We start from the raw sequence: 24,359 nt of genomic DNA, 5'->3' as shown, positions 1-24,359 counted from the left end.
GCCTAGAAAGGATAACAAACAAGCAGATGCATTGGCAAAACTTTCTTCTACTTTAGCCATGCCCGAAGACGGAGCTCGTATATCAATTTTCAAGAGATGGGTCGTACCACCAATCTTTGAACAAGAAGAAATTGAAGAAGACGAAACTCGAGTGGTTTACGTGTTTGAAATCGAGAAGGAGGACTGGCGTCAATCATTTGTGGATTACTTGAAGTACGAAAAGTTGCCTAATGATCCACGTCAAAGAGTTGATATTCGACGTCGTGCGGCTCGTTTCATCTATTACAAAGATACACTTTACAGACGTTCATTTGATGGAGTCTTCTTGAGATGTTTAGGTGATGACGAAGCCATTCAAGCCATAGAAGAAGCTCATTCCGGAATTTGCGGCGCCCATCAGTCAGGACCCAAATTACATTTCCGAATAAAAAGAATGGGCTATTATTGGCCATCTATGGTGAAGGACTGCATGGAGTATGCCCAAAAATGCCAACCTTGTCAATTTCATGCAAACTTTATTCATCAACCGCCGGAGCCATTACACCCTACTGTTGCCTCATGGCCTTTTGATGCTTGGGGCTTGGATGTGGTTGGACCTATGACGAAGTCTTCTGCTGGACATCTCTATATCTTGGCAGCAACAGACTACTTTTCCAAATGGGCTGAAGCAGTGCCTCTTCGAGAAGTAAAGAAGGAGAACGTTGCTGATTTCATCCGCATCAACATCATCTACCGTTACGGAGTTCCTCGATATGTGATCACAGACAACGGAAAGCCGTTCTGCAACGGTGTGATAGATAAACTCTGTGAAAAGTTTGGCTTCAAGCAAAGAAAGTCTTCAATGTACAACGCTGCCGCCAATGGACTCGCCGAGGCCTTCAACAAGACTTTATGTAATTTGTTGAAGAAAGTGATCGCCAAGTCAAAACGCGATTGGCACGAAAGGATGGGAGAAGCTTTATGGGCTTATAGAACAACGTATAGAACACCTACTCAAGCCACTCCATATGCGTTGGTGTACGGTGTGGAAGCAGTCTTGCCTCTTGAAAAACAAATTCCATCATTGAGGATAGCTATACAAGAAGAACTCACTCAAGAAGAAAATGCCCGTTTGCGTCTTGCAGAATTGGAAGCTCTTGACGAGAAAAGATTAGAGGCACAACAAAGTATTGAATGCTACCAAGCTCGTCTTTCTAGGGCGTTTAACAAAAAGGTGCGGCCAAGATCGTTTCAAGTTGGAGATTTGGTACTTGCCGTAAGGAGGCCCATCATCGTCACTCACAAAACGGGGAATAAATTTACTTCAAAGTGGGATGGTCCTTATGTCGTCAAAGAAGCATACACAAATGGAGCGTACATGTTGGTTGCCGAAGATGGTTTGAGAATTGGTCCGATAAATGGAAAGTTCTTGAAGCGGTACTACGCATGAAGCGGAGGAGAAGGCTCCTGGCCCGCATGAGTTGAAACTGTGCACGGCTAAAAAAAAAAAAAAAAAAAAAATCTATCTTTTTTCCTTTGAACTACGTTATGACTTGATCCCATTCGGGGTACGTAGGCAGCTTAGATATTCTCTAAGTTCAGTCCTTTCCCTAAAAACAAAAAAAAAACCTATCTTTTTTCTTTGAACTACGTTATGACTTGATCCCATTCGGGGTACGTAGGCAGCTTAGATATTCTCTAAGTTCAGTCCTTTCCTAAAAAAAAAAAAAAAAAAAAAAAAAAAAAAAAAAATCTATCTTTTTTTCATTTGAACTACGTTATGACTTGATCCCATTCGGGGTACGTAGGCAGCTTAGATATTCTCTAAGTTCAGTCCTTTCCTAAAAAAAAAAAAAATTTTTTTTTTTTCCTTTGAACTACGTTATGACTTGATCCCATTCGGGGTACGTAGGCAGCTTAGATATTCTCTAAGTTCAGTCCTTTCCTAAAAAAAAAAAAAAAAAAAAAAAAAAAAAAAAAAAAAAATCTATCTATTTTTCATTTGAACTACGTTATGACTTGATCCCATTCGGGGTACGTAGGCAGCTTAGATATTCTCTAAGTTCAGTCCTTTCCTAAAAAAAAAAAATCTATCTTTTTTTCCTTTGAACTACGTTATGACTTGATCCCATTCGGGGTACGTAGGCAGCTTAGATATTCTCTAAGTTCAGTCCTTTCCTAAAAAAAAAAAAAAAAAAAAAAAAAAAAAAAAAAAAAACTATCTTTTTTTTCATTTGAACTACGTTATGACTTGATCCCATTCGGGGTACGTAGGCAGCTTAGATATTCTCTAAGTTCAGTCCTTTCCTAAAAAAAAAAAATCTATCTTTTTTTCCTTTGAACTACGTTATGACTTGATCCCATTCGGGGTACGTAGGCAGCTTAGATATTCTCTAAGTTCAGTCCTTTCCTAAAAAAAAAAAAAAAAAAAAATCTATCTTTTTTTTCTTTGAACTACGTTATGACTTGATCCCACTCGGGGTACGTAGGCAGCTTAGATATTCTCTAAGTTCAGTCCTTTTCTTAAAAAAAAAAAAAAAAAAAAAAAAGAGAATCGTTGAAGAATATAAGGGGAGCACGATGGGAAAGGAAAATTTTTTTATTTCATGAATCATAAAAGTGAAATAAACAATAAAAAAAAAAAAAAAAAAATCATCTAAATCTAGCTCAAGCAAAAGGGTCTAAATCGTTCAACTTTTCTTTGGCATCTTCTAAAAGCTCGGCAGAAGCGCGCAATTCGTCTACCAAATCATCACTTAAAGGGGATGTATTTTCAATGGCAGCAATCTCTTCGTTAATCTCACGAATTTCTATTTTAACAGTATCAAGGAGTTCTCGTTGTCGTTTTAATGATGATCTCAACCGTCCCACCCTCACCTTCAAAGTAGCACGCTCTTTCTTGACACTCTCCAAATCATTATTGGTGGCTTGAAATTGAAGAGTCTCTTTGCGTTCTCTAGCTTGAGTATTATGCAAACGATCTTTAGCCTCATCTAATTGTCGTGCTAGAATCTCTTTAGATTCCTTCTCAGTGTTCGACGACCTCACCTTATCATAAGCCGTCGCCTGGGAAAATAATGACTTCAATAATTCCTCTATGCAAGATATGTCAAAATCACCAAGATCCCTCATGGTTCCAAGAACTAATTGGACATCTTCTTGAATAGACGAAATGGAATCAATTGAAGTCCGTACTATCCTCGCACGAAGATCTTGCCATAATTGGCGAAGAAAAACCCGCTTGTGATTTTTCAGGAAATTCTCACCCACAAAAACTGAACAAGCACCATTGTACGACCCTTTCGTGGTCTCTTTCATCTTGGATGTTCTGGCAGGCATCAAAGTAGTCGGCGGCGAAGCTGCACCCGTTGAGCAAGCATTGGCAGTGGAGTGATGACTAGCTTGAGATTCCTCGCGATCGTCAACGTCAATTATCTCCTTTTCCAACTAAAAAAAAAAAAAAAAAAAAAGAAAAAAAAAATCATTATAAAAAAAAAAAAAAAAAAAAAAAAAAGAAAAAAGGGAAAAGTGTGAAGTGCAACCTTCTCAGCAAAAGTGTCATTTGTTCGAGAATCACTGTCCACGTTGTTATCAATATGAAGATCTTGTGGTTTTGAAGATTGCGGGTCCCTCTTCGGCCTTTTCCAATGACGCTCTATATGGCTATTGTCACTCTCATCCGAAGGAGGCAAAACGTTCTTCTTCTTTATATCTCTAGGAGGATTTTTGGTTTGGAGAACATTTTCGCGAGAAAGATTGTCGAGACTACCTCTTGCCTCGTCTTCTTTGTCTTCAAATGGAATCTTACTTAACTCCAAGTTCATCAGACTCGCAGCTTTATTTTCAAGATAAGTTCCGTAAGCTTTAGTCCACCATATCTTATAGTCGTCCGTGTGAAACTTTCTCGGATTTTGAGGAACGATGGAAAACATCACTTTAGACATGGACTCGAGCAAAACACATAGACGCCAATAACGGAGTCCGTCTATTAAAGAAGCCTCGCGAACATCTTCATCAAGTACTCCGGGCACATCTTGGTAATAACCAAATTGACGACTAAATCGATGAGGACTATAGGGCTCAATAACGAAACGATTACCACGCCGCAAGGAGAGATAGCTCGAGCGAATGGCGATGAAATAATTTCTCTCGGACCCTTTTGTTGTTCCATCATCAACATATAAAGAAGACTCGCTCCTAGGGATCGTGGTACAGGTCCAAGACATAAGATCTCCTTTGTGAATCCGTTTGCGTGCATCCGCGGGGGTGTAGTATCTAGCGCTTCCTTCTCCGGAATAAGATATCATCTTTGGGCCATCTACGGCTACACCTTGCAGAACTTGACAATGGGTCTTGAAATAAAGCGCCAACCAACTATAGACGAAGTGAATAGGAAACGGAGAGTTCTCTTTATGGGGTCTCAAGGATCTCGAGATCCTATTTATGCCGTTGAAGATACTGGCTAAGACAGGAACTGCAAGAGAGACTTCTTCGCCACTCGCCATTATGCTAGCCATCTTGAATGTTGAAGGACGTATCATGCCCACATCATCAGTAGGGAGGACGAAGGTGCAAAGCCAACAAGCCAAATGGGCCGCCAAGTACGTCTCGGACCTCAGTTCGACATCAACGCTAATGCTCGAAAACACAGCTTCTTCAATGTTGATCCATTTTGCATGTGCTTCAATATTGCCGGAAGGATTGTGAGTTGACTTGGGGCGAACACTTTTCTTTTCTTTGCGCGGAGGAGGTTGAGTGTACTTCTTCTGCTTCTTCGACCAAAACTGAATCCAGCTTTCGACAGAAACATTGGAGGACGGATCTTTAGAATGCTTCCGAAGTAAGTGGTAGGCATGGAACAGATATCGACAGGAACGGTGAGAATACCGAACACCCTTTGCATCGGAGCCGACGAGTTCTTGAGAGGCAGGGACAACTTCATCGTAAAGCAGCCCGGTTAACGATAGCCCGGAGAGGATGTGCAAATCCCATAAAGAGATAGACATTTCTCCAGGAGACGTCAAGAGGGTATTTTTAGTCGGACACCATGCCTCGAAGAACGCCTTCATAACTTCGGAATTGTAGTCGTACGTGAAGAGGGAAGCATATACATGATCATAGATCTTCGCGGACTTTAGCTTGTGCTGGCAACGACTGAGAACATCTTCGGTCCACTCCCAGTACCCTTTGAAGAATTGAAAGCCGCCGGAAAGCTCGAGAGTATCTCCCCACTTGACTTTTCCCTTCATGATGTTGTCACCCAAAGTCGGCAGAAGGCTCGGACCGCTTGACTCTTCCGGAAGCAAGGATATGTCGGGTTTATGATTTGATGCTCGCAAGCTATACACGTACTCGTACTTATTATGAGGATGCTCGTGGGACCAAACGGACATGCGATTCGGAGTCGTGAGACATGGCCATTGCTTTGCGTAAGAACCAGTAAGGGGGCATAAATCGTCAAGATGGTTCCTTTGTCATTCGGTTGGTAACGATTGTCAAGAATTACCAATTGCTCGTCGCCAAAAGAAGAGAAAGCTTGCTTGAAATAAACCATCGGAAAAATCTATCAAAACAGATCAAAAAAAGAGCGATTAGTCCGGCGTGCAAAAAAAAATAATAATAATAATAAAAGGATAGTCTCGATCGATGAAACCGACTTGGAATCGATCAAGATGAACTAGCAAAACCCGAATTTAAGTCAAAAAAGCAAACATACCGTTTATTATTGTTGAAATAAAAGAAATAATCTCTCTGCTCATAGAAATTGGTTATGCACAAACTTATTATACAGAACGAACCTGGAGTCGAGTAAAAAGGGAGAATAAATGACGAATAGGGAAAACAACGCAGTAGCAGGCAAGAGAATAACTTCGGCGGTTATTGCTGTGGTGAAGTTGTGAAAAAAAAAAATCAGGGGTCTCTCTATTTTTATAGGCGTCAAGTAAACAGTCCAATGCGAATTAGACTTTTGAACAGCCAATCGCGGAAGAATCACAAACGGAATCAAACATGGATTGCTAGTTACCATCTGATTGAAAATTACGATTCCAAGGAGAGAGAGAGTCCAAGTAGAGAAAGACTCTCCTGTCTCGCACGGAAATCGAGTTGCAATTGAAGTTGCATTAAAAAAATCTGATTTTTTTATGTGGGCCCTGCTCTTAATACTTGTTTGAGAATAAGTGTGCACGTTTGTCTCACGTGCAATTCAAGTTTGAAGTTTGAGGAATAGTTGGGCCAAATTGATTAAAGGAAGATTGGGCTCAAAATTTTTATTGGTTTATATCATCAATTAGCCTGGACCAAGAATCGAATGAATGTTTATATATATATATATATATATATATATATATATATATATATATACCGAGGAAAGCCAATATTATCGTGACTTATTCACTTCAAGACGCATCATCCGTAAATAAGTCGCGAGGGGGCATTTGTAGATAAATAAATTTTATCCAAAATAAAGGGGCAATTATGCAATTATGGGGACAAGGAGTTTTATGCAAATTCAATGGCAGTTCCGTAATTAGATATTTGAATATAAATCAAATCAAATTATATGCCATGAAAAGTGGCGTATATTAATATTTGTCTATTTTAATTTTAGGGATTTAATATTGATTCCTAAATTAAATAGATAATTGATTTTAAATATATATATTGACCAATAGGATTATTTCTTCTCTTCCAAGTTAAGAGATAAATATCAATTTAAATCGGGCCAATCAAATCGCGCCACATCATCAGTAAGGCCCATCAAGGACTCTTGTTCTACCACTATAAGTAGGGACCCTCCCTTCACAATTCAAACACAACTGAAGGAGCAGAAACCGTAGGAGCAAGATTCTCTCTGCAATTCAAGAAGCAAGGAAGAAGAATTCGTAGGAGGTAAGATTCTCTCTCTACATTCAAAGTGTTCTTCGTCATATTCGAGGTGTTCTTGAGCAAATTCAAGGCATTCTTCATCAAATCTAGCGTTCGATCCCAGATAACGGTGCCAAACCTTCGGATTAACGTTAATCAATTCAAGTCAAGATCACTGGAAGATTGAAGGGCCAAATCCATCAAGAATTTCAAGATCTTCAAGTCAAATCAAGTCAAAGTTCAACGTTCGATCCGAGATTCAAGTCGCAAGACCCTTGGAAAACGTTATTCAAATCCAAAATCAAATCCGGAGAAGATCAAGTCAACGACCCGACTCCGAAAATTCAAGTCAACTATATATTTTTCTAGAGAGAAGAATCAGAGGATTAAAATAGAGATTGTAACCCGCAATTTATTTATTTTATTTCAATAAAATCATCTTTGTTCAATTTTTCTTGTTTGTTTATATCGCAGATAAGAATTTGTTGTTACAATATATTTTCGAAATAATTAGGGGGTCTCCAAAATAATCCCATATATATATATATATATATATATATATATATATATATATATATATATATATATATATATATATATATATATATATATATATATATATATATATATATATATATATATATATATATATATACATACACATACACATATATTCACAGTATTTTCTCGTTGTTTTATGATTTTTATTATTCACGTTTTTTAAATCCTACTTAATATTATTTTGGAAAAAAAAAACGTTAGAGTTTGGTCCATATTTTTAATTTTCACACTTTAATTATTATAAGTTATTGATTAAACCTATCCTAACTGGGCTACTAAATATTTTTGTTTGCTCTCATTTTTTTACACGTGTTAAATTGTACCGTTGGAAGGTATTCTTCTCACTCCAAACGTATAAAACTTCTTCCTCTCCCACTAATCTAGTTCTCGACTCCTTCGTCACCCTCAACTCCATTATCATCATGTCAAGCATATAAATTTCAATCTCAACCAACATATTTTTTCACACTCTTTTTGCTATAAAGCTCCTATTTACCCATTTCAAATTTTCTCTGGATCTCATTTCCATGGCGACCTCCTCCTCCAATCTTGCTCAAAATCCCACTAATATCGGCACAAGTGCAATAACACCGGAAGAACCAAACCCTAGTTTGCCCATAGTTGTCTCTGAACTGAATGAAGATGCAGAACCAATCTCTTTTCTCGAGGTCACAGATGATGAAGAAACAAACCCTACATTTGAAGATGACATGGTTGAAGGTGAGAAATCTCCTGAGGCTGAGGAGATGGTCATGCCAGAATACAACCCCTCTTCCCGAGCTGACATTGATGAGAAGAAAAATGTTGCTGAAGGAGATGTTGAGAAACCAAATGTTGCGAGAGATGATGTAGGTACAGAACCTCCATTCCTTCTTCTTGATTTTCTCGAGAAAGAATTGTTTATATTCCTGAGTTCATGCAAGTTGAAAAGGACATTTCTATTGCCTTTGAGACCTTGGGGAAGCTGCATTGAGTGCTGGAAAAAGTCTACACTAAAATGAGACAAAACAGAGGAACCTAAAGTTGGGTGGAATATGACCATTTCAGACTTCATATCTAGACTCAACCGGGAAATTGACAGAGATGAGCTTGAAGATAGCTCTGAAAGTGAAGCAGAGGCGACTGGTGAGCCAAGTGTTGAAATGCATACTCCATCACCTGATCCAACATTCAATCCTGACACTTAAGCAACAAATGAAGAGAATCCTGAAGAAGGAAATGAGGAGAGAAGGAACCTGAAGGCAAAAATCTTGCTTCCCCAGATAAGAAACTCTTTCAATCCTACCTTTTATTTTTGAGGCTGATTCTTTGAGGAGAAGACATTTGACCAATCGTAGTTTCTTTGAGGAAATGAGCATTCTGTTAGATGATATTGATCGTTTTAATATCACTTCCTTCCTCAAACGCAGAGGTATTCTTAGCCTTCTGTGTTCCACTACCCATTATGATCCTGCTGTCATCAGAGAGTTTTACTGTAATGTTCAATCCAAATTTTACAAAGAAAACTCTTGTAATTTTAGGAAAGTGTTTGTGAGAAAACTATTTTTTGAGGTTACACCTTTCACAATAAATGAGATCTTTTGAATTGAAAATGTCCCTGATGAGGCCATATTCGATGATTTTTTTGTGATCTGCAAAACTCTCACATGCAACACAGTATTATCTTGGCCTCATCATCCGAAAAAACACAGAGTTCGTTCTCCCACTTTCCTTCTACCGTGTTCTCTATATGATCATAGTCTCCAATTGGATTCATCCCACTAATGAATATGTGGTCACTAAAGAGCAAGTTGTACTTATGTAGAAGCTTGACGCATGAATGCGAGTTGATTTTGGCAAACTATTTTGTTCTCGCATTGCCAAGTATGCACAAAATACATCCAACTCTCCTTTACTCTGTCCATAGCTCATCTATAATGTTTTTTTAGACCAATGATTTATTCAGGATCCATATGTCCATCTTTTCACTCCATCTGGTCTTGTTCGAGTCTCTAATAAGTTTTTAGAATCATTTCACTAAGAGACACCTTGGAATGATGGATCGGTTTTGAAAGTGGTGTTGTAGGTGTTCCAACACCTCTGATGGGTTTGCTACCAACATTTTCATTCCAAGAGATGTAATTCTCCTTCAGCTCAAACACTCCAAGTCGCATATCATCGACAAATGATGGAAATGTTGGAGTTAACACTTTCTAACAAAAAAAGAAAGGATGATTGTCTGGGTAAAAAAATTGAAATTAAAGTTTAAACTTCCAATCTTACAGATTCTTGATGTATAGATACAACATGAGATGATGAAGACATCTCTGAATTCATGAGTGACGATGGTGATGAAGATTATGATGGGACATGCTCCAGCAGTGGTTCCAGTGCTGAGATCTAAATTCCTACTATTCATATCCTATTGTTTGAGTTTTGAATTTTTGAAAAAAATATGTTTAGTGCTTTCTAGTGCACTTATTTTTGTGGGATGTATTTGTTATTGAACTACTATTTGTATTTGGTTTTGAACTCCATGAATGTTTGAACTTCTCTTTCTCTGTAATATATGGTTCTTATGACATTTTTTTGCATGTTATATCTGATTTGATATTTAGGTCGAGTTTGAAGTATCTAATACAGGGGAGCTCAAAGACTGTTACACACGGGAGTTTGGTTTTGATCAAAAAGTCAAAAAGAGAGAGCTTGTCGGATATTCGATTTTATAAGTCAAACATAAGTTAGTTTATTCTAACTTTTTTTAAACCAATTTTATTTATTTATTTAATCGGATAAGTTGTTAGTAGTTAGTGGACGGCTATTTCTACCTTAGTGGTTAATTATCTTAAACACATAATTAATTAATCCACTAACTCATTAACTCACTATCTTCTCTAGTGTGTATAATTCGTGCAAGACAAGGAACTCTTAGAGTCTATAAATATGAGAAGTCCTCAGTTTGTTTTTCACCGATTCCTGAGGAGAGTAAAGAGCAGAGAGCTTTAGGTGTTGGATCACTTTCAACAATACCTTGTTTTCTCACTACATAATTGATTATGTTTGTATTCATTATTCATGAATACTAGTCCGTAATCCTAGAGTTATGTTAAGTATAGATTGTCATTGATTTTAGGAAGTTTTGTGCGAAGAAATCATCATGGGATTTCTTCATAAAAGAAAAGATTTTACTTCTTTCTTTTGTATTTTTGAATTTTGTTTTAATAAAATTTTTCATCTGTAAAAACTCTTGTTGTTTAAATTTCGCTGCAAAACATTGCCTCAAGTTTTTTTCTAGTCTTTTGTCTAAATTTCTGACTTGATATTTATTACTCCCTCCTTCCCTCAATAATTGTCACTTTTGTTAGTTGCACACATATTAAGAAACTCAATAAATATGCAAAGATAGTAGCAAAAAGTATAGTAAATCACTAAAATGCCCATACCATTAATTAATTTTTAAATAATTATATTTCAATTAATTATGAGTGAGGAAGGGCAAAATTGAAAGATTACAATTAATTATTTATTGGAATAGTAAAATGACAAATAATTTGAAATATGAAAAAATGGCAAAAGTGACAAATATTAAGGGAAGGAGGGAGTATAATATTGGTACACGAATTTTCACATAGAATTGTTTTACTTTTATTCGATGTTATCTGTCAATTTATAATTTCAATACTCCATTAGTTACATAGTTTTCAGGGGCCTCAAGATATAGGTCCCTAGTGACAAAACTTATTTGAACTAAATGACAAGTTAAACTAAACATTTGCTTCACATCCTTTATAAATTTCATTCCAAAAATACCCTCTATACAAAAAATAAAATATGCACAAAGTAATATTTAAATTGCATTTATCATTTTTTATTTTACATTTTACATTTTCATTTTTTTTACGTAGTACACTTTTTTTTTTTTTTTTTCATATTTGTTCACTATTATAAAAACCTTATTTTTTTCCGAATAAATATTGAAAATTATGAAAATAATTTTTTTAATGTTTTTCGACTCTAGTATCCATAGATACCCATAGAAATCCGTAGAAGTCCGTACTCATAGAAATCCATAGTAGTCTGTAGTCATCCATAGTATTCTTAGTTACACACTTTGAAAACCCTAGCCTCTATTTGAACCCAAGCCGCCACCGCAAATAAATTCATAGTAGTCTATAGTAACTCATAGTCATCTCCATGCCACCGTCGCCAACACCATAACCACCCCCTCCGTTATTGCCATAACCACCCCCTCCGTCACTACCATAACCCTCTTCCGTTATTACCATAACCACCCCCACCATAACCCACCACGACTCATATATTTGGACTCATCTCTTCCCAAACACGATGCGCTTCCGCTACGCACTCCATTGCCGCTTCAGATCCACCACCGCCACCATAGATCCAACGCGCTACCGCTACCCACTCGTTGCCGCCTCGCCGCTTTCAGATCCACAGTCACCATACATTCACCGCAGCCGCCACCTTAAGATTCACTGTAGCCCACTCCGCCGCCGCCTTCTCGTCCGCCACCGCCGCCTTCTCGTCCGCCGCCGCTGCCGCCCGTGTTTGCTTCTCCAAGCATACGGCAGAATTGATTTGTGAGCCCAAATAAAAAGTTAGTCCCGAGGAATATGGAGATCGGGAGAGAGAGAGAGAGAGAGAGAGAGAGAGAGAGAGAGAGAGAGAGAGAGAGAGAGAGAGAGAGAGAGAGAGAGAGAGAGAGAGAGAGAGAGAGAGAGAGAGAGAGAGGGAGAAAAAGGAGAAAAAAAAACAGAGAGAAAGAAAGAGACATGCTGAGAAAAAGAGAAAAAAGAAAAACAGAGAGAGACAGAGGCGAGAGAGGGATAAAGAGAAAGAAAAAGTGAAGAACATATAGAAATAAATTTATTAAAAAAAACCTGAGTGAATTTATAGATTAAAAAATTTAGGGTATAAGGGCAGTTTAGGAATAAAAAAATAATTAAGGATGTATGTCATATATTATTTCAAATTAAGGATTTAATTAAAATGTTGGATTTGTCATTTAGTTCAAATTAAGTTTCATTTGAGGGACTCCTAGCATATTACCCCTATTTTTTAATTGTACTCTTATTAAGTCTCCTTATTAACTCTCGAACATTATTCCTGCATTAATTAATAAACAAGGCTATTTTAGTTTATCAACATCTATTTTTCTAGAATCAAACACAAAACATATTAATTGAGATTCTTAAAACTTGCGAAGGTGAAAAACGATATATGTCGGTTATCAGCAACAATTATTGATGAAAAAGAAAAAAAAAATAATAAAAAGAAAAGAAAAAGAAAAACTCGAGCTAGCGGTATGTTTGGCGATAAAGAAAAGAACCCCTCTCTCATTTGTGATTTTGTGTCGGTTTATCATTGAAACCAGTCTTCATTTTGTCAGGAATTTGGGTTTTCGCTTCTCCCCGCAATAGCATAAATAGAAAAAGAAGCGATCAATGGAGAAGGAGAAGAAGGAGAAGAAAGAGAAGGCAGAAACGGTGCCGAAAAACGACGGCATGTGGCTTTTGAAATCCATTTTCTCTAAGAAGAGCAATACCGATGGGGATGCTGATTCCAATGTCAAAAGCTCGCCTGACCAGAATCCCCCATTTCCCTTCCTCTCTGCTCACGCTAACGCTGTCGTCTCTCTTTGCTCCAAGTAATTCATTTCAAATGCATATCTGATTTTTGAGAATTAGGGTTTTCAATCTTGTGAGATAATTGCCCTTTTGATTTATTTTAGTTTGCAGTTAACTATATGTCATTTGCAATAAGATCTCTAGATCATCGTGCTTGTTGATTTGTTACGCAATAGAGTTGGATTGTGGTTTCACTATGGGGAAAGTGATGTGACTTACGGAGCCGGAAAATGTTTAGTGTTGCACATTTTTCCCCCTATTTTTAGGGGGAAATGTTTAGTTGAACATGTGAATGAGTGTAGTTGTTCAATCAGGGGTTTCTAAAAATGCTCGGAAACTGTTCGTGATTATTATGTAGCTATAAAGTTTTGGAAAGTGTGCCAAGATGCAGTTCACACGGAAACATAGAGAAGCATTCAGTTTGATTAGCTAATTAGTGTGCTAGTTTAGAGTGGGGACGGGGTTTGTGTTTAATCTCGTTATCACATTAAATTTTTAAACATGCTTTACATCTTTGACATCCTGTACATATTGCGTATCTATGTCTCATGAAAAGAAATAAATACATTTAAGATTCTCTCGGTTGTATTATTTTTGCTATATTAAGCTCGCTTATGTAGTAATGAGCATGTGAAACCATCTATTTACATTGCCGCACTTTATCTTCTTGACATTAAACGTCTTTAGGTCAGTAATTTAATACGTGACAACAATAATAGTTTGCTCCTAGATCTTTTAACTGGTTCAACGTTTTGCTGTATTATTTTCTTGAATTTTGTATGTTTTCAAATTTGCTTGACAAAGCCCCATCATCCCTTTGAACGGTGATTTTTTTGAGGTAGCATGAGCTTGTGTTGCTTTGTACGCTAAATTACAAAATGGCCGTGGCTCCTTCGTGGGTAGACACATTTTCAAAGCCTTTATGCTTTTTTTTTTGTAGGACCCTTGGCATATCGACCAACGCGTTACAAGAACAATTCGATTTGGAGTTACCTGATAATCTGAAGCAACCTGAATCCCATGCTAGGAACTTCCTGGAATTCTGCTCGTATAAAGCATTGGGTCTGGCCATCACACAACCTAATTATTTGAATGACAAAGAATTTCGCCGTCTAACATTTGACATGATGATTGCATGGGAGGTTCCTGGTGTTGCTAGTGACCAGATAGATAAAGTAAGATGGAACAGTATGCTTTAGAATGTTCTAATAAATGTACATGAGAAAAAAGATATCATCCGATAATAACTGTATGCCTTAGCATTTTCAAAAGAGTGTGGAGTTGTGGCTCAAACTTTTGCCTTTTTTCACTTCACTTAAATATTTTCCTTAAGCTCGAGATATCTTGAATGTTATGCAATTGCAGGAAACTGCTTCTTGCAGCAGTCAGGATGTGGAGGGTGAGGATGGTTGGTCACTTTTTTATTCCAACTCGACCAAAATGGCTGTTGAGGTGGATTTATCATATGACTATTATCTTTACTTTGAAATATGACCTAAAGAACTCTAGAGACCGTACTTGTCTAGAACTATGTACTTTAAAACTTCTTACGGTCATATGCCAAGTATCATTTATGCCTGTTTTTTATCTTGTTGAATACACAAAGGTCGATGACAAGAAAACTGTTGGGCCAGAGGCATTTGCTCGCATAGCTCCTGCTTGTCCAGTTATTGCGGATATAACCACAGTACACAATCTTTTCGATGTTCTGACAAGTTCTTCAGGTCCCCGACTTCATTTCCTAGTATACGACAAGTACCTTCGGAGTCTTGAAAAGTATGCATCACATCCTTCAGTTAATTTCTTCTGTAAATATATTTTTGCTGTGGTATTCGTGCAAGGCAGATCACAATTGGTTGGTTTCGCCTGTTACCTCTTGAGTATTTATCTATTTTCTGCAAAGAGGAATTCAGAGTATTTTTTCAATGCATGAGTTGAACTTAGTTGTTTGTTATCTTCTGTTTATTCATGGAGAATCCCTCTCACTTGCCTTTACAATTGAGTTGACTGAGGACTTTCAGCTACAGAAATAATGACTGAAAGACATTTGTTTTTATCATATCTCTGTTAGGATATAATTGCTACAATTCCCTTCAGCTTAAGCAGAAGAGCATCATAAATCATAATATTCTCTCTATACATTGTTGGAGTTTCTAGATATTTACAATATGGTAGATGTGGGTTCTCCTATGGGTTTTAATGGATTTTAGGGCTACAAATTAATATTAGCCTAGCCTGAAAATTAAAGATGAAAATGGTTATATGGTCCACTAGTTTTAACAATCATTGACCCATATACTTCTGTGTAGGATTATAAAATTTGTGCAAAATGCAGTGGGACCACAAGTCATTTCTAATCTTTCACTTGCTGAGGATGAAATTATTATCGATATAGATGGCACAGTTCCCACACAACCAGTTTTGCAGCATATTGGGATGTCTGCATGGCCAGGTAACCTGTGTTTTCCTTTTGGAAGCTGATTTGATATTTCACAACTTGTAACACCCCTTCTCATACAGCATAAATTTGTTCCAAATCTTTCGAATGGACTCATGAATAAGAGGATCGTCATTGCAATTCTGTTTTTCGATTCTTTCTGAAATGGCATTGCATCGGAGTACGATTTCTTATTATTCTTTTGCCAACAATGAATCTGAAACATGAATATAATCGTCTTTAAAAAGTTCAACAATATAATAACTGGATAGTATTTGAGAACTTAAACTATGTTATGCGTTCTGGTACAAATATTTGTTTTAGTCTAATTTCTCTCTGTTTTAATTACTGTATTGCATCTATCTTACAGTATTTCCTGTTTTGGTTTGGCTTACCATTTCAGGGCGGTTGACATTGACAAACCATGCTCTTTACTTTGAGTCTGGCGTTGGGTTATACGACAAAGCTGTGAGATATGATTTGGCAAAAGAAATGAAACAAGTTATAAAGCCTGAATTAACTGGGCCGTTGGGTGCTCGTCTCTTTGATAAAGCCGTGATGTACAAGTCAACATCTATGTATGTTTTCTACCACATTTGAATTTTTTTAATTCTAAAATATGTGATTATCTCTTGACTCTAGTCCTTGTATAGAGCAGAGCCCGTCTATTTGGAGTTTCCTGAATTTAAAGGTTCATCAAGGAGGGACTATTGGTTGGATATCTGTCTAGAGATTCACCGAGCTCACAAATTCACCAGGAAGTATAATATGAAAGGAAACCAGTTATCGGAAGCACTTGCTCGGGCAATTCTTGGAATATTTCGGTTCCGTGCAGTTAGAGAAGCTTTCCGTGTCTCCTCATCTAATTATAAAACTCTGCTGTGTTTTAACTTGGCTGAGAGTCTTCCTGGGGGAGATATGATAATGCAAACCCTCTCCAGTCGACTGACACTCATAAGTCCCACTGCTGGACAACAGGAGATTCTAAGCTCTCCTAATGCAAATAGAAAACACGTATTGCCAGCTGCACTGATGACACTTATTACACTCAAAATTGTTCCATCCAAAGAGGGAGAATTGAACGGTGAAGCAACATATCAGGGTGTGGATGTTTGTGTCGGTGAATCGAACCCTTTAGAAGCTGTGGTGAAGCAGCTGAAACTGGATACTGGAATGGCTGAAGCAGCTCAAGCAACTGTTGATCAAGTGAAAGTGGAAGGAATTGATACCAATTTAGCTGTGATGAAGGTTAGTTAGTTATATGCTTTTATCATTTGGGTGTTCCTGTTTTTTTCTCTTTATTCATATTTCGGCATATAAGTGACACTTCTATCCTCCAACTGATAGATATAGGATTTGATGTGAATGAGACTGATATATCTAATACCGAACGGCATAACACATGAGAAAACCAACCCTTATTAGGAGAGTTAGTACGGTACCCGGACTTGACTATTAAGGTCAAGGGTATTCAAATCCTGCATGTTCCCTTCTTAGAAGCCCATTTCTAACAGGATTTCGATTAAAAAAATGCATACTACAGGAAAAACCCTTAAGTCGTTATTGGATCAGAATCCCCCCCCCCCCCCCAGTAGTCACACACATATGCTGATCAGTTTATTCATGATTTACTCTCTTACACCAAAATATAGTTGTGCATTTTACTGTTGATGTGCACTTTTACTTTGTACCTATATGATCCAGATAAACTTTTACAAGTCTTTGCAAAACTCAAGATCATATCCATGCTACTTACAAATCCCACCAATAGCTAGATTTTTTTTATGCTACATGATTTGTTTCAAGTGTTCATCTCAATTGTCAAAATCTTTGTTAATTTTTAAGATGGCTAGTTTCAGTTTTCCTTTTTCTTGATAAGTTAACCTTGTCTGTCTGCAGGAGTTGCTATTCCCTCTTATCGAGACATATAACCGGCTGCAACGTTTGATTTCATGGGATGATCCCTTCAAATCAGCAATGTTTGTGTTATTTACCAGCTACTTGATATATACGTAAGAAAATGTCATTAACTTATTTTTCTTAGCTGCACCATAATTCTTATCCATATTTTATAGCATGTGAGCCATTACTTATTTAATAGGACACCAATAGAACTATGCGTAGTTGAATTTGAAAGTTCTATATTTAGGCTGACCATCAATTTACTTTTGATTTTGTCTTCATATTTGGTTAACTCACTCTAGAAGTCTTGGATGTAACATAATAATAGATATAGTCATCTTTTGGTGTGTTAATTAAGAACATGGAAACGAGATTGAAGTATATGGACATAATCACATACGTTTTAGTTTACAATAGTGGACATTTCCTGGTACCTCATCCTAATACTTGACATAGTGAAGGTAATGTAATTTCCATGCTCTTTGAAGCTGGTTAATTACTTTTGGATCAGCCAAACTTGTTAAATGATGGTAATATTTAAAATGAGCACTTCCATTCACTTCGGGAATTGTCTTTAGAAATCTAGAGTTGAATATCCTTGACAGTAAAGTTTATGATTAGTTATAATGAGAATCACGTGCTAATGGGGTCATCAGTCTGGAATTATGTCACGTTTAGCGGCACCTCCGGCTCTTGACCAGACCTTTACATTGAAAGCATAAATGATTCGTGAGTGATGCAGTTTCTGAGGTCTATTTATATGGAAGTAGTGAACATCTTTTCTGAAACAGTGTGACAAGACGAGGTGTCATGGCCACTCCTTGCATTATGCAATGCTTTGTTGGGTACCAACTCATACATTTTTTTTCATGTGCATGCATTGTTGATATGGCATATAGGGTACATGGGTTGCACTCCTACTTTATAAATAATTTTTACATTTGGACACACCCTCTTCTTAGTTTCCTACAACTTGAAGGAATATGAGCTACATTTATGACTTGCACAAGAAATTCTAATGAAATTGCAGAACCTATTAACTTGGTATTCATTTATTTATTTATTTTCCAATGCGAACTTTAGTTCCACAGAGCTTTGTCTGAATGAATTATAAGCTTTAAGCTTTGCCATTATTTTTTTCACAGTTTCTTTTGGTAGTAACTAACGTTTTCTTTGTAAGATGACACTCAATGATATCGGTTTCAAGAAGCGTTATTAGCCACTTATACGCTTTTCGTGTCTCACTTTACTTTACTTCTTGTAGTCTCATGGTCTCACTTTACCCATGTGCTTTGTAAAAAAACAACCAAATTGTCTTTACTTTTTATGCTAGTAGCTTTGTTTTTTAAATATTCTGAAATTAATACACCTTTTATGCGTATTTAATTATTTTTTGAACTCGATTACTCAAAACAAAACATTAGATTCACGTGCAATTTTCATACACATAAATTTAATTGTTAATTATGTAGTTAAATTAGTTCCTAGTAAATTTCTATGGTTTAAGATATTAATTAGCTAATACATGTTAGTCATAAATTTTCTACTCGTCATAAATCTACAAATTTGTAGTGTAAATATTTTGTTGAAAACAAAAAAGGTCATTTTAGATTCAATATAATATTATGACATTATCTGTTTCAGTTCTGATAATTACTCAATTTTACACAGTATCTAAAAACAGTTCCATGATGAGTTTCAGGGATTGGATCAAGTACGCGTTACCGTCCATTTTCGTGTTTTTGGCACTGGTCATGCTCTGGCGCAGGTATACATGGAATAAAAGGCAACTCGGAGCATTCAAAATTGTAGCTCCCCCTAGTAAGAATGCTGTGGAGCAGCTGTTAACATTACAAGAAGCTATAACTCAAGCTGAATCTCTCATCCAAAGTGGCAACATTATTCTTCTGAAAACACGAGCACTTCTGTATGCTGTTGCACCACAGGTACTGTTTGTCATTCTAAGTTCTACATTATGTGTTGCTTAATTATAAGTTTATAACTGTATATGAAACTATTTTCTCAAGGATGATTTTGGATTCCCCTTTGTTGAAACTAGAGTTGACCGGTGCAGCGGCCACAGGCATCTTTTTGTTTACAATGAGATAAGAATTGCAGATAACAACAAAACACGTAAATGAAAGATATTCTCTTTTGAAGTAGGACATAATGTATGAAAGGAATTAGTGTTCAGGTTGCTTTATTACTTTCAAAATCAAACTGCAAAAAATAATCATGAGGTTGAATCCATTTTACCAAACTATCCCTTTAAATTCTCTTACAAATACCTTATTATTTGTCATTAATGTAAAAAATTTCACCCGACGGGCGAGGCTTATTTGTAAATTGGAGACAAGCCTCAGGGGATAATTATAATATCTTTATGTGGTATTTGTAATTTTTAAATTTAGAGAGATGGTTCTTGTGAGCTAACAACAAACCTTATGAATGTTTTTTCGTTATTAACCCAAACCAAACTTTATAATCAACGTAAGCAAATAGCTATTCCTAGTTTCTCGTACCGATTCTTTCTTTGGTGTATAAAAAGGTTCTTCTGAGAGAAAAGTTTGTGTTGCATTATGTAGGTCTCATAGATTTACTCAATTGACCCTGCTCTAGTTTCCCGAAACCATAATGATGTCCTGTCTGATGAGACCCTCTTTTATCGATGCACACATGGTACATTATATCAACTTTATATGGAGTCATTTGAAATCTTATCCCAAATCCTGTCATCAAATCGAAATCCTTCAGTCCGTATTCACATTTAAGAATTTGAAACAATTTGTAATATCAATTCATTGATTAAGCTGAATGGATTTGAAATCCTTGGGTTCAAATCGTTCAATCCAAAATAATATGATGCTGTGTGTCCGAAAATAGCGATCTGTTTACATGGGAGAGAGATCTATTTTGACTTACTAATCATATTTAAAGTGTTTAAGATTCATTTAATGTATTCTGCTGCAATATAGCATAACGAGTTTCCTATTTTAAATTTCAGGCGACAGTGAAGCTGAGTATTGTGTTGGTTTTAACGGGAACAGTAATTGCTGTTTTGCCCCTGAAGTATCTAATGTTATTAGTGTTTGTGGAGAGTTTTACAATGAACATGCCCTTGAGAAAAGAAAGCAGTGAAAGAGGGCTGAGACGAATAAGAGAATGGTGGGTCAGAATACCGGCAGCTCCTGTTGAGCTTGTAAAGCCTGATGACAAGAAACGGAAATGACTCCAAAACATAGGAAAAAAAAGGAGAGAATATTGTACTCGCAAATCAGCACGCATCTCAAACACCGTCTTGGATTTGTTTTTATGTAAATATCACATTTCTTGGCTCTCTTTATATTCCTCTTTTTATGACTGGAAATTGATCATACATACAACGGCACTATATCGTTACTTTTGTGGGGGGATTTCATATGTACACACGTGCCGATGAAAGAAGCCTCTTTGAGTGGTTTTATTATAAGTTTGCTCTTGCTTATTCATATTACTTCGGCAGGTTTATTTGATCCCGGAGGCAAGAAAACATAAAATTAACTCTTTTCCTGGAAATATCATTGTTTAGTACAATGACATAATTCCACTTTTTTTTTGTTTTTTTTGTTTTCTTCTTTTCTTCTTAACTATGATTTTCAAGGGCAAAACTATGAGGGTGAAAGTGCCGTAGTTTCTTAATCTTTTCTTTCATGTGTGGTCCATTATAACCCTCAAATACTAAATGAATATATATTAAGCATTTAACTCTAACGAAGTAACTACCACGTTAAACAAATGAATATCTGAAATCATTTTTATTGCTCTCTCTCTCTCTCTTTTTTTATTTTTTATTTTTTTTTATTTTGTATTGCTCTTTTTTTTTTTGAACACATAAAAACCCTACTATATTACATATTTAACAAAAGATGCAATTACAAACACGGGTAGTACATCTAGTAAAGTTCGATGTTTTATCTTCATATATATAACTAGTAAGAAACGGGGGACATTCATCATAGAATAAAACTTCATCGAGATTTAGCTCTGCCCCTCGTTTTGCTTATACGTCCGCTACGGTATTTATTTCCTATAGCCGAAGTTGATGACAACATCCTGGAATTCAGTCAGCAATGCCTGTAGATCCATGAGAAGTGTTTGGTGGCTGGTGTGAGGTGCTTCCTGCCTGTTGATACATGACAACAAGAAAGTTGAATCTGTTTCTATAACAAGTTGTTTAATATCAAGATTTCTTGCCTGTTGGAGGCCAAAGAAGCAAGCCCAAATTTCTGCTTTATTATTTGTGGCACACCCAATATTTTTAGAGAAAGTAGAGACGAAATTTCCAACATCATCACGGATAATGCCACCGATTCCTGCTATTCCCATGTTTTTATTTGACGAGCCATCTGAGTTTTGTTTAAACCAGTTTGTTGGTGGGGGTTTCCATTTAACAGTTAGGGTAATTTGTGGAGATTTAGGTTGAGTATTTTGGAAGGAGTAGTGTGATGACATATTCCAGATTAGATGGTTATTTATGGGTTTATTCTGGAAGATGTATTCATTTCTAGCTTTCCATATTGACCAAAATAAGATTGCAGTCTGATTATAAGAAACGTGAGATTTTGCGAGTCTAAAAAGGTGGGAGCATATGTTAAAATTTGTAGTGTTATTAGTCCACGGGATTTTTATTCTAGTGGGGTTAAACAAAGTGCATGAGAGGAATACTTGGGATATGGTTTCCGGTTCTATTTTACATAAAGGGCAGAGATTTGTTGGTAAAAATTTTCTTTTAAAAAGAAATTCAACTGTTGGTATGGCTTGGTGGGCTGCTTGCCAAATGATTTTTTTTATTCTTGGGTGTACTTGGAGTTTCGATATAAAATTCCATGGAAGGGTGGGATTTTGTATAGGGTTTGAGCTATCAAGTAGCCATGAGTAGGCGCTCTTAAGTGTAAATATACCAGTTTTGGATAATGCCCAGACAAATTTATCTTTTTCAGGATTTGCGGGAATATATACATCAATTATGCGTTTTATGATGAAATCTGGCACATGATTAATTATATGAGATATATTCCAAGATCTAGTCTGAGGATTAATGAGAGATGATACTTTAAGGTTTGTGAGTTCGTGAGGGATGCTATGAGTGTATTCTGCAATAGTAAAATTTCCAATCCATTTATCAAACCAAAAGTTGATTTTATTACCCTTTCCTAAGATCCAAAATTTACATTTTGTGATAAGGTTGATAGTTTTGTGTATATTTTTCCATATGCCACTATTATAACCTTTTGGTTTGGGGGCATTCAGGAAGTTGGTTTGGGGAAAATATTTGCTTTTCATAAGTTGGGCCAAAATGGAGGTTTTATCAGTAAGGAGTCTCCATCCCAGTTTTAAAAGGAAAGCTTTATTTAGGACTTTAAGATTTTTAATTCCAAGTCCTCCATAAATTTTTGTTTGACAAATAGTATTCCATGGGATGGGGCTCTTTCTATTAGAGCTAGGAGAGGAATTCCATAAAAAAAATTTATTTATAGAGTTCAATTTATTAATGGTGACGTCCGGAAGTTTGAAAGAATTCATGGTATAATTTGGTAGGGTATTAATAACGTGATTAATCAGAGTATACCGACCAGCATGGGATAGGAATTTATTATACCATGTCGAGATTTTTGCTTGGGTTTTAGAAATAATATCAAAAAACGTTGTTTTAGACACACGGTTAATGATAATAGGTAGACCCAGGTATTTATCTCCGATGTTTCCTTTTTTTATTTGTAGCTTTTGGCATATTTCCCGTTTTCTGTTTTGGGTGATGTTTTTGAAGAAAAATATTTTGGATTTAGTCCAGCAAATACTATAAGCCCTGATTCACGTGCAAAGATATTTAGGGTATCTTGAATAAAATTTAATGATTTATCACTGGTTTTTGAAAAAATGATACAATCGTCAGCAAAACATAAAATTGGAATAGGCGGACACTGTTTGTTTATTTGCAAAGCATCAAAACGGGAGTTTTTATGTCCTTCCAAAAATTTTAAAATGAGAAAATTTAGGCAAAGAATAAAAATATACGGAGATAATGGATCTCCTTGCCGGAGACCTCTTTCCGGTTTCTATGTTTCAGAAATATATCCGTTTACGGATAGAGAAAAAGAGACCGATGTGATGCAAGCCATAATCCATTTTATTAAAAGATTCGGGAAGTTTAATTTATGAAGAACCATGTTAATGAGATTACATTCTAGTTTATCATAGGCTTTTTCTATATCTATTTTGACCGCCATAAAAGATGATTTTGTTTTTTTTGATTTCAATGTGTGGAGAAGTTCATGAGCCATAATAATATTATCCCCAATTTGTCGTTTAGGGAAAAAAGCATTTTGGAGTGGAGTAATCAGTTTGCTGAGATACGGTCTAATTCGATTGACCAAAATATTTGAAATGATTTTATACGGAACATTACACAAACTTATTGGGCGAAAATGATTGATATTATAGGGGTTATTATTTTTCGGAATAAGAATGATTTTGGTTTCATTTAGAAAAGGAGGAAGTTCAGATGACTCGAAAAATCTAAAAATTGTTCTATGGATGGATGGTCCCACTGTGTATGTCCCAGTATGTTTGGAAAAAAATGCCCATTAAGACCATCCGGTCCAGGAGCCTTGTCTGGGCCAATGCGGAAAAGAGCTTGTTTTATTTCATTATTTGAGATATCTTTGGTAAGTGGAATATGCTCTTCCAAACCTAACTGAGGGCAGCAAATGTTTTGAAAAATGTTTGGATTAGGTTTCGAGGAGGTGAAGATAGTTTTGAAATGTTCCAAAAAAGATTTTTGAATATCTTCCAAGTTGTAGATCCATTGGTTATTGATTTTTAAGCTATGTATAGTATTAGCACGTTTTCTATTTGTGGCATATGTGTTAAGTGTATATTTTTACACTTTATCATATCTTTTTATTTGAGCTTTTGGTGTGTTTTAACGATAATTGGTGCTTAAAAAG

At 36.2% G+C, this 24,359-nt stretch overlaps 2 protein-coding genes across 5 annotated transcripts; one reads left to right on the top strand and one right to left on the bottom strand.

Annotated features, from left to right (window-relative positions):
* Positions 1-2,646: 2,646 nt before the first annotated feature.
* LOC148766469 (uncharacterized) lies at positions 2,647-5,372 on the bottom strand. Its single transcript, XM_088827298.1, has 2 exons — positions 3,522-5,372; positions 2,647-3,426 (listed from the first exon to the last, which is right to left on the bottom strand). The coding sequence occupies exons 1-2, from the start codon at positions 5,370-5,372 to the stop codon at positions 2,647-2,649; spliced, it is 2,631 nt and encodes an 876-aa protein (XP_088683424.1).
* A 7,137-nt stretch (positions 5,373-12,509) lies between these two features.
* On the top strand, positions 12,510-20,842 carry LOC105954279 (polygalacturonase inhibitor (DUF639)). Of its 4 annotated transcripts, XM_088827173.1 has the most exons (11): positions 12,525-12,710; positions 12,797-13,054; positions 13,975-14,209; positions 14,400-14,486; positions 14,641-14,810; positions 15,344-15,486; positions 15,875-16,049; positions 16,125-16,719; positions 17,371-17,483; positions 19,076-19,319; positions 20,378-20,842. In XM_088827173.1, exons 2-11 carry the CDS (start codon positions 12,852-12,854, stop codon positions 20,600-20,602), a joined length of 2,190 nt encoding a protein of 729 aa, XP_088683299.1. In that variant the 5' UTR covers positions 12,525-12,710; positions 12,797-12,851; the 3' UTR covers positions 20,603-20,842. The 4 variants fall into 4 exon arrangements, with proteins under 4 accessions (XP_088683300.1, XP_088683299.1, XP_012833408.2 ...); XM_088827174.1 differs by lacking the exon at positions 14,400-14,486 and having other exon boundaries at positions 12,510-12,710; XM_012977952.2 differs by lacking the exon at positions 12,525-12,710 and having other exon boundaries at positions 12,722-13,054.
* The last annotated feature ends 3,517 nt before the right edge of the window (positions 20,843-24,359 follow it).

This window comes from Erythranthe guttata, chromosome 12 (genome assembly GCF_056151865.1).
Source record: "Erythranthe guttata isolate IM_541 chromosome 12, IM_541, whole genome shotgun sequence".
Lineage (NCBI taxonomy): Eukaryota > Viridiplantae > Streptophyta > Magnoliopsida > Lamiales > Phrymaceae > Erythranthe > Erythranthe guttata.
Note: the sequence above shows the minus strand (reverse complement) of the source record. Positions and strands in the feature narration are given on the sequence as shown.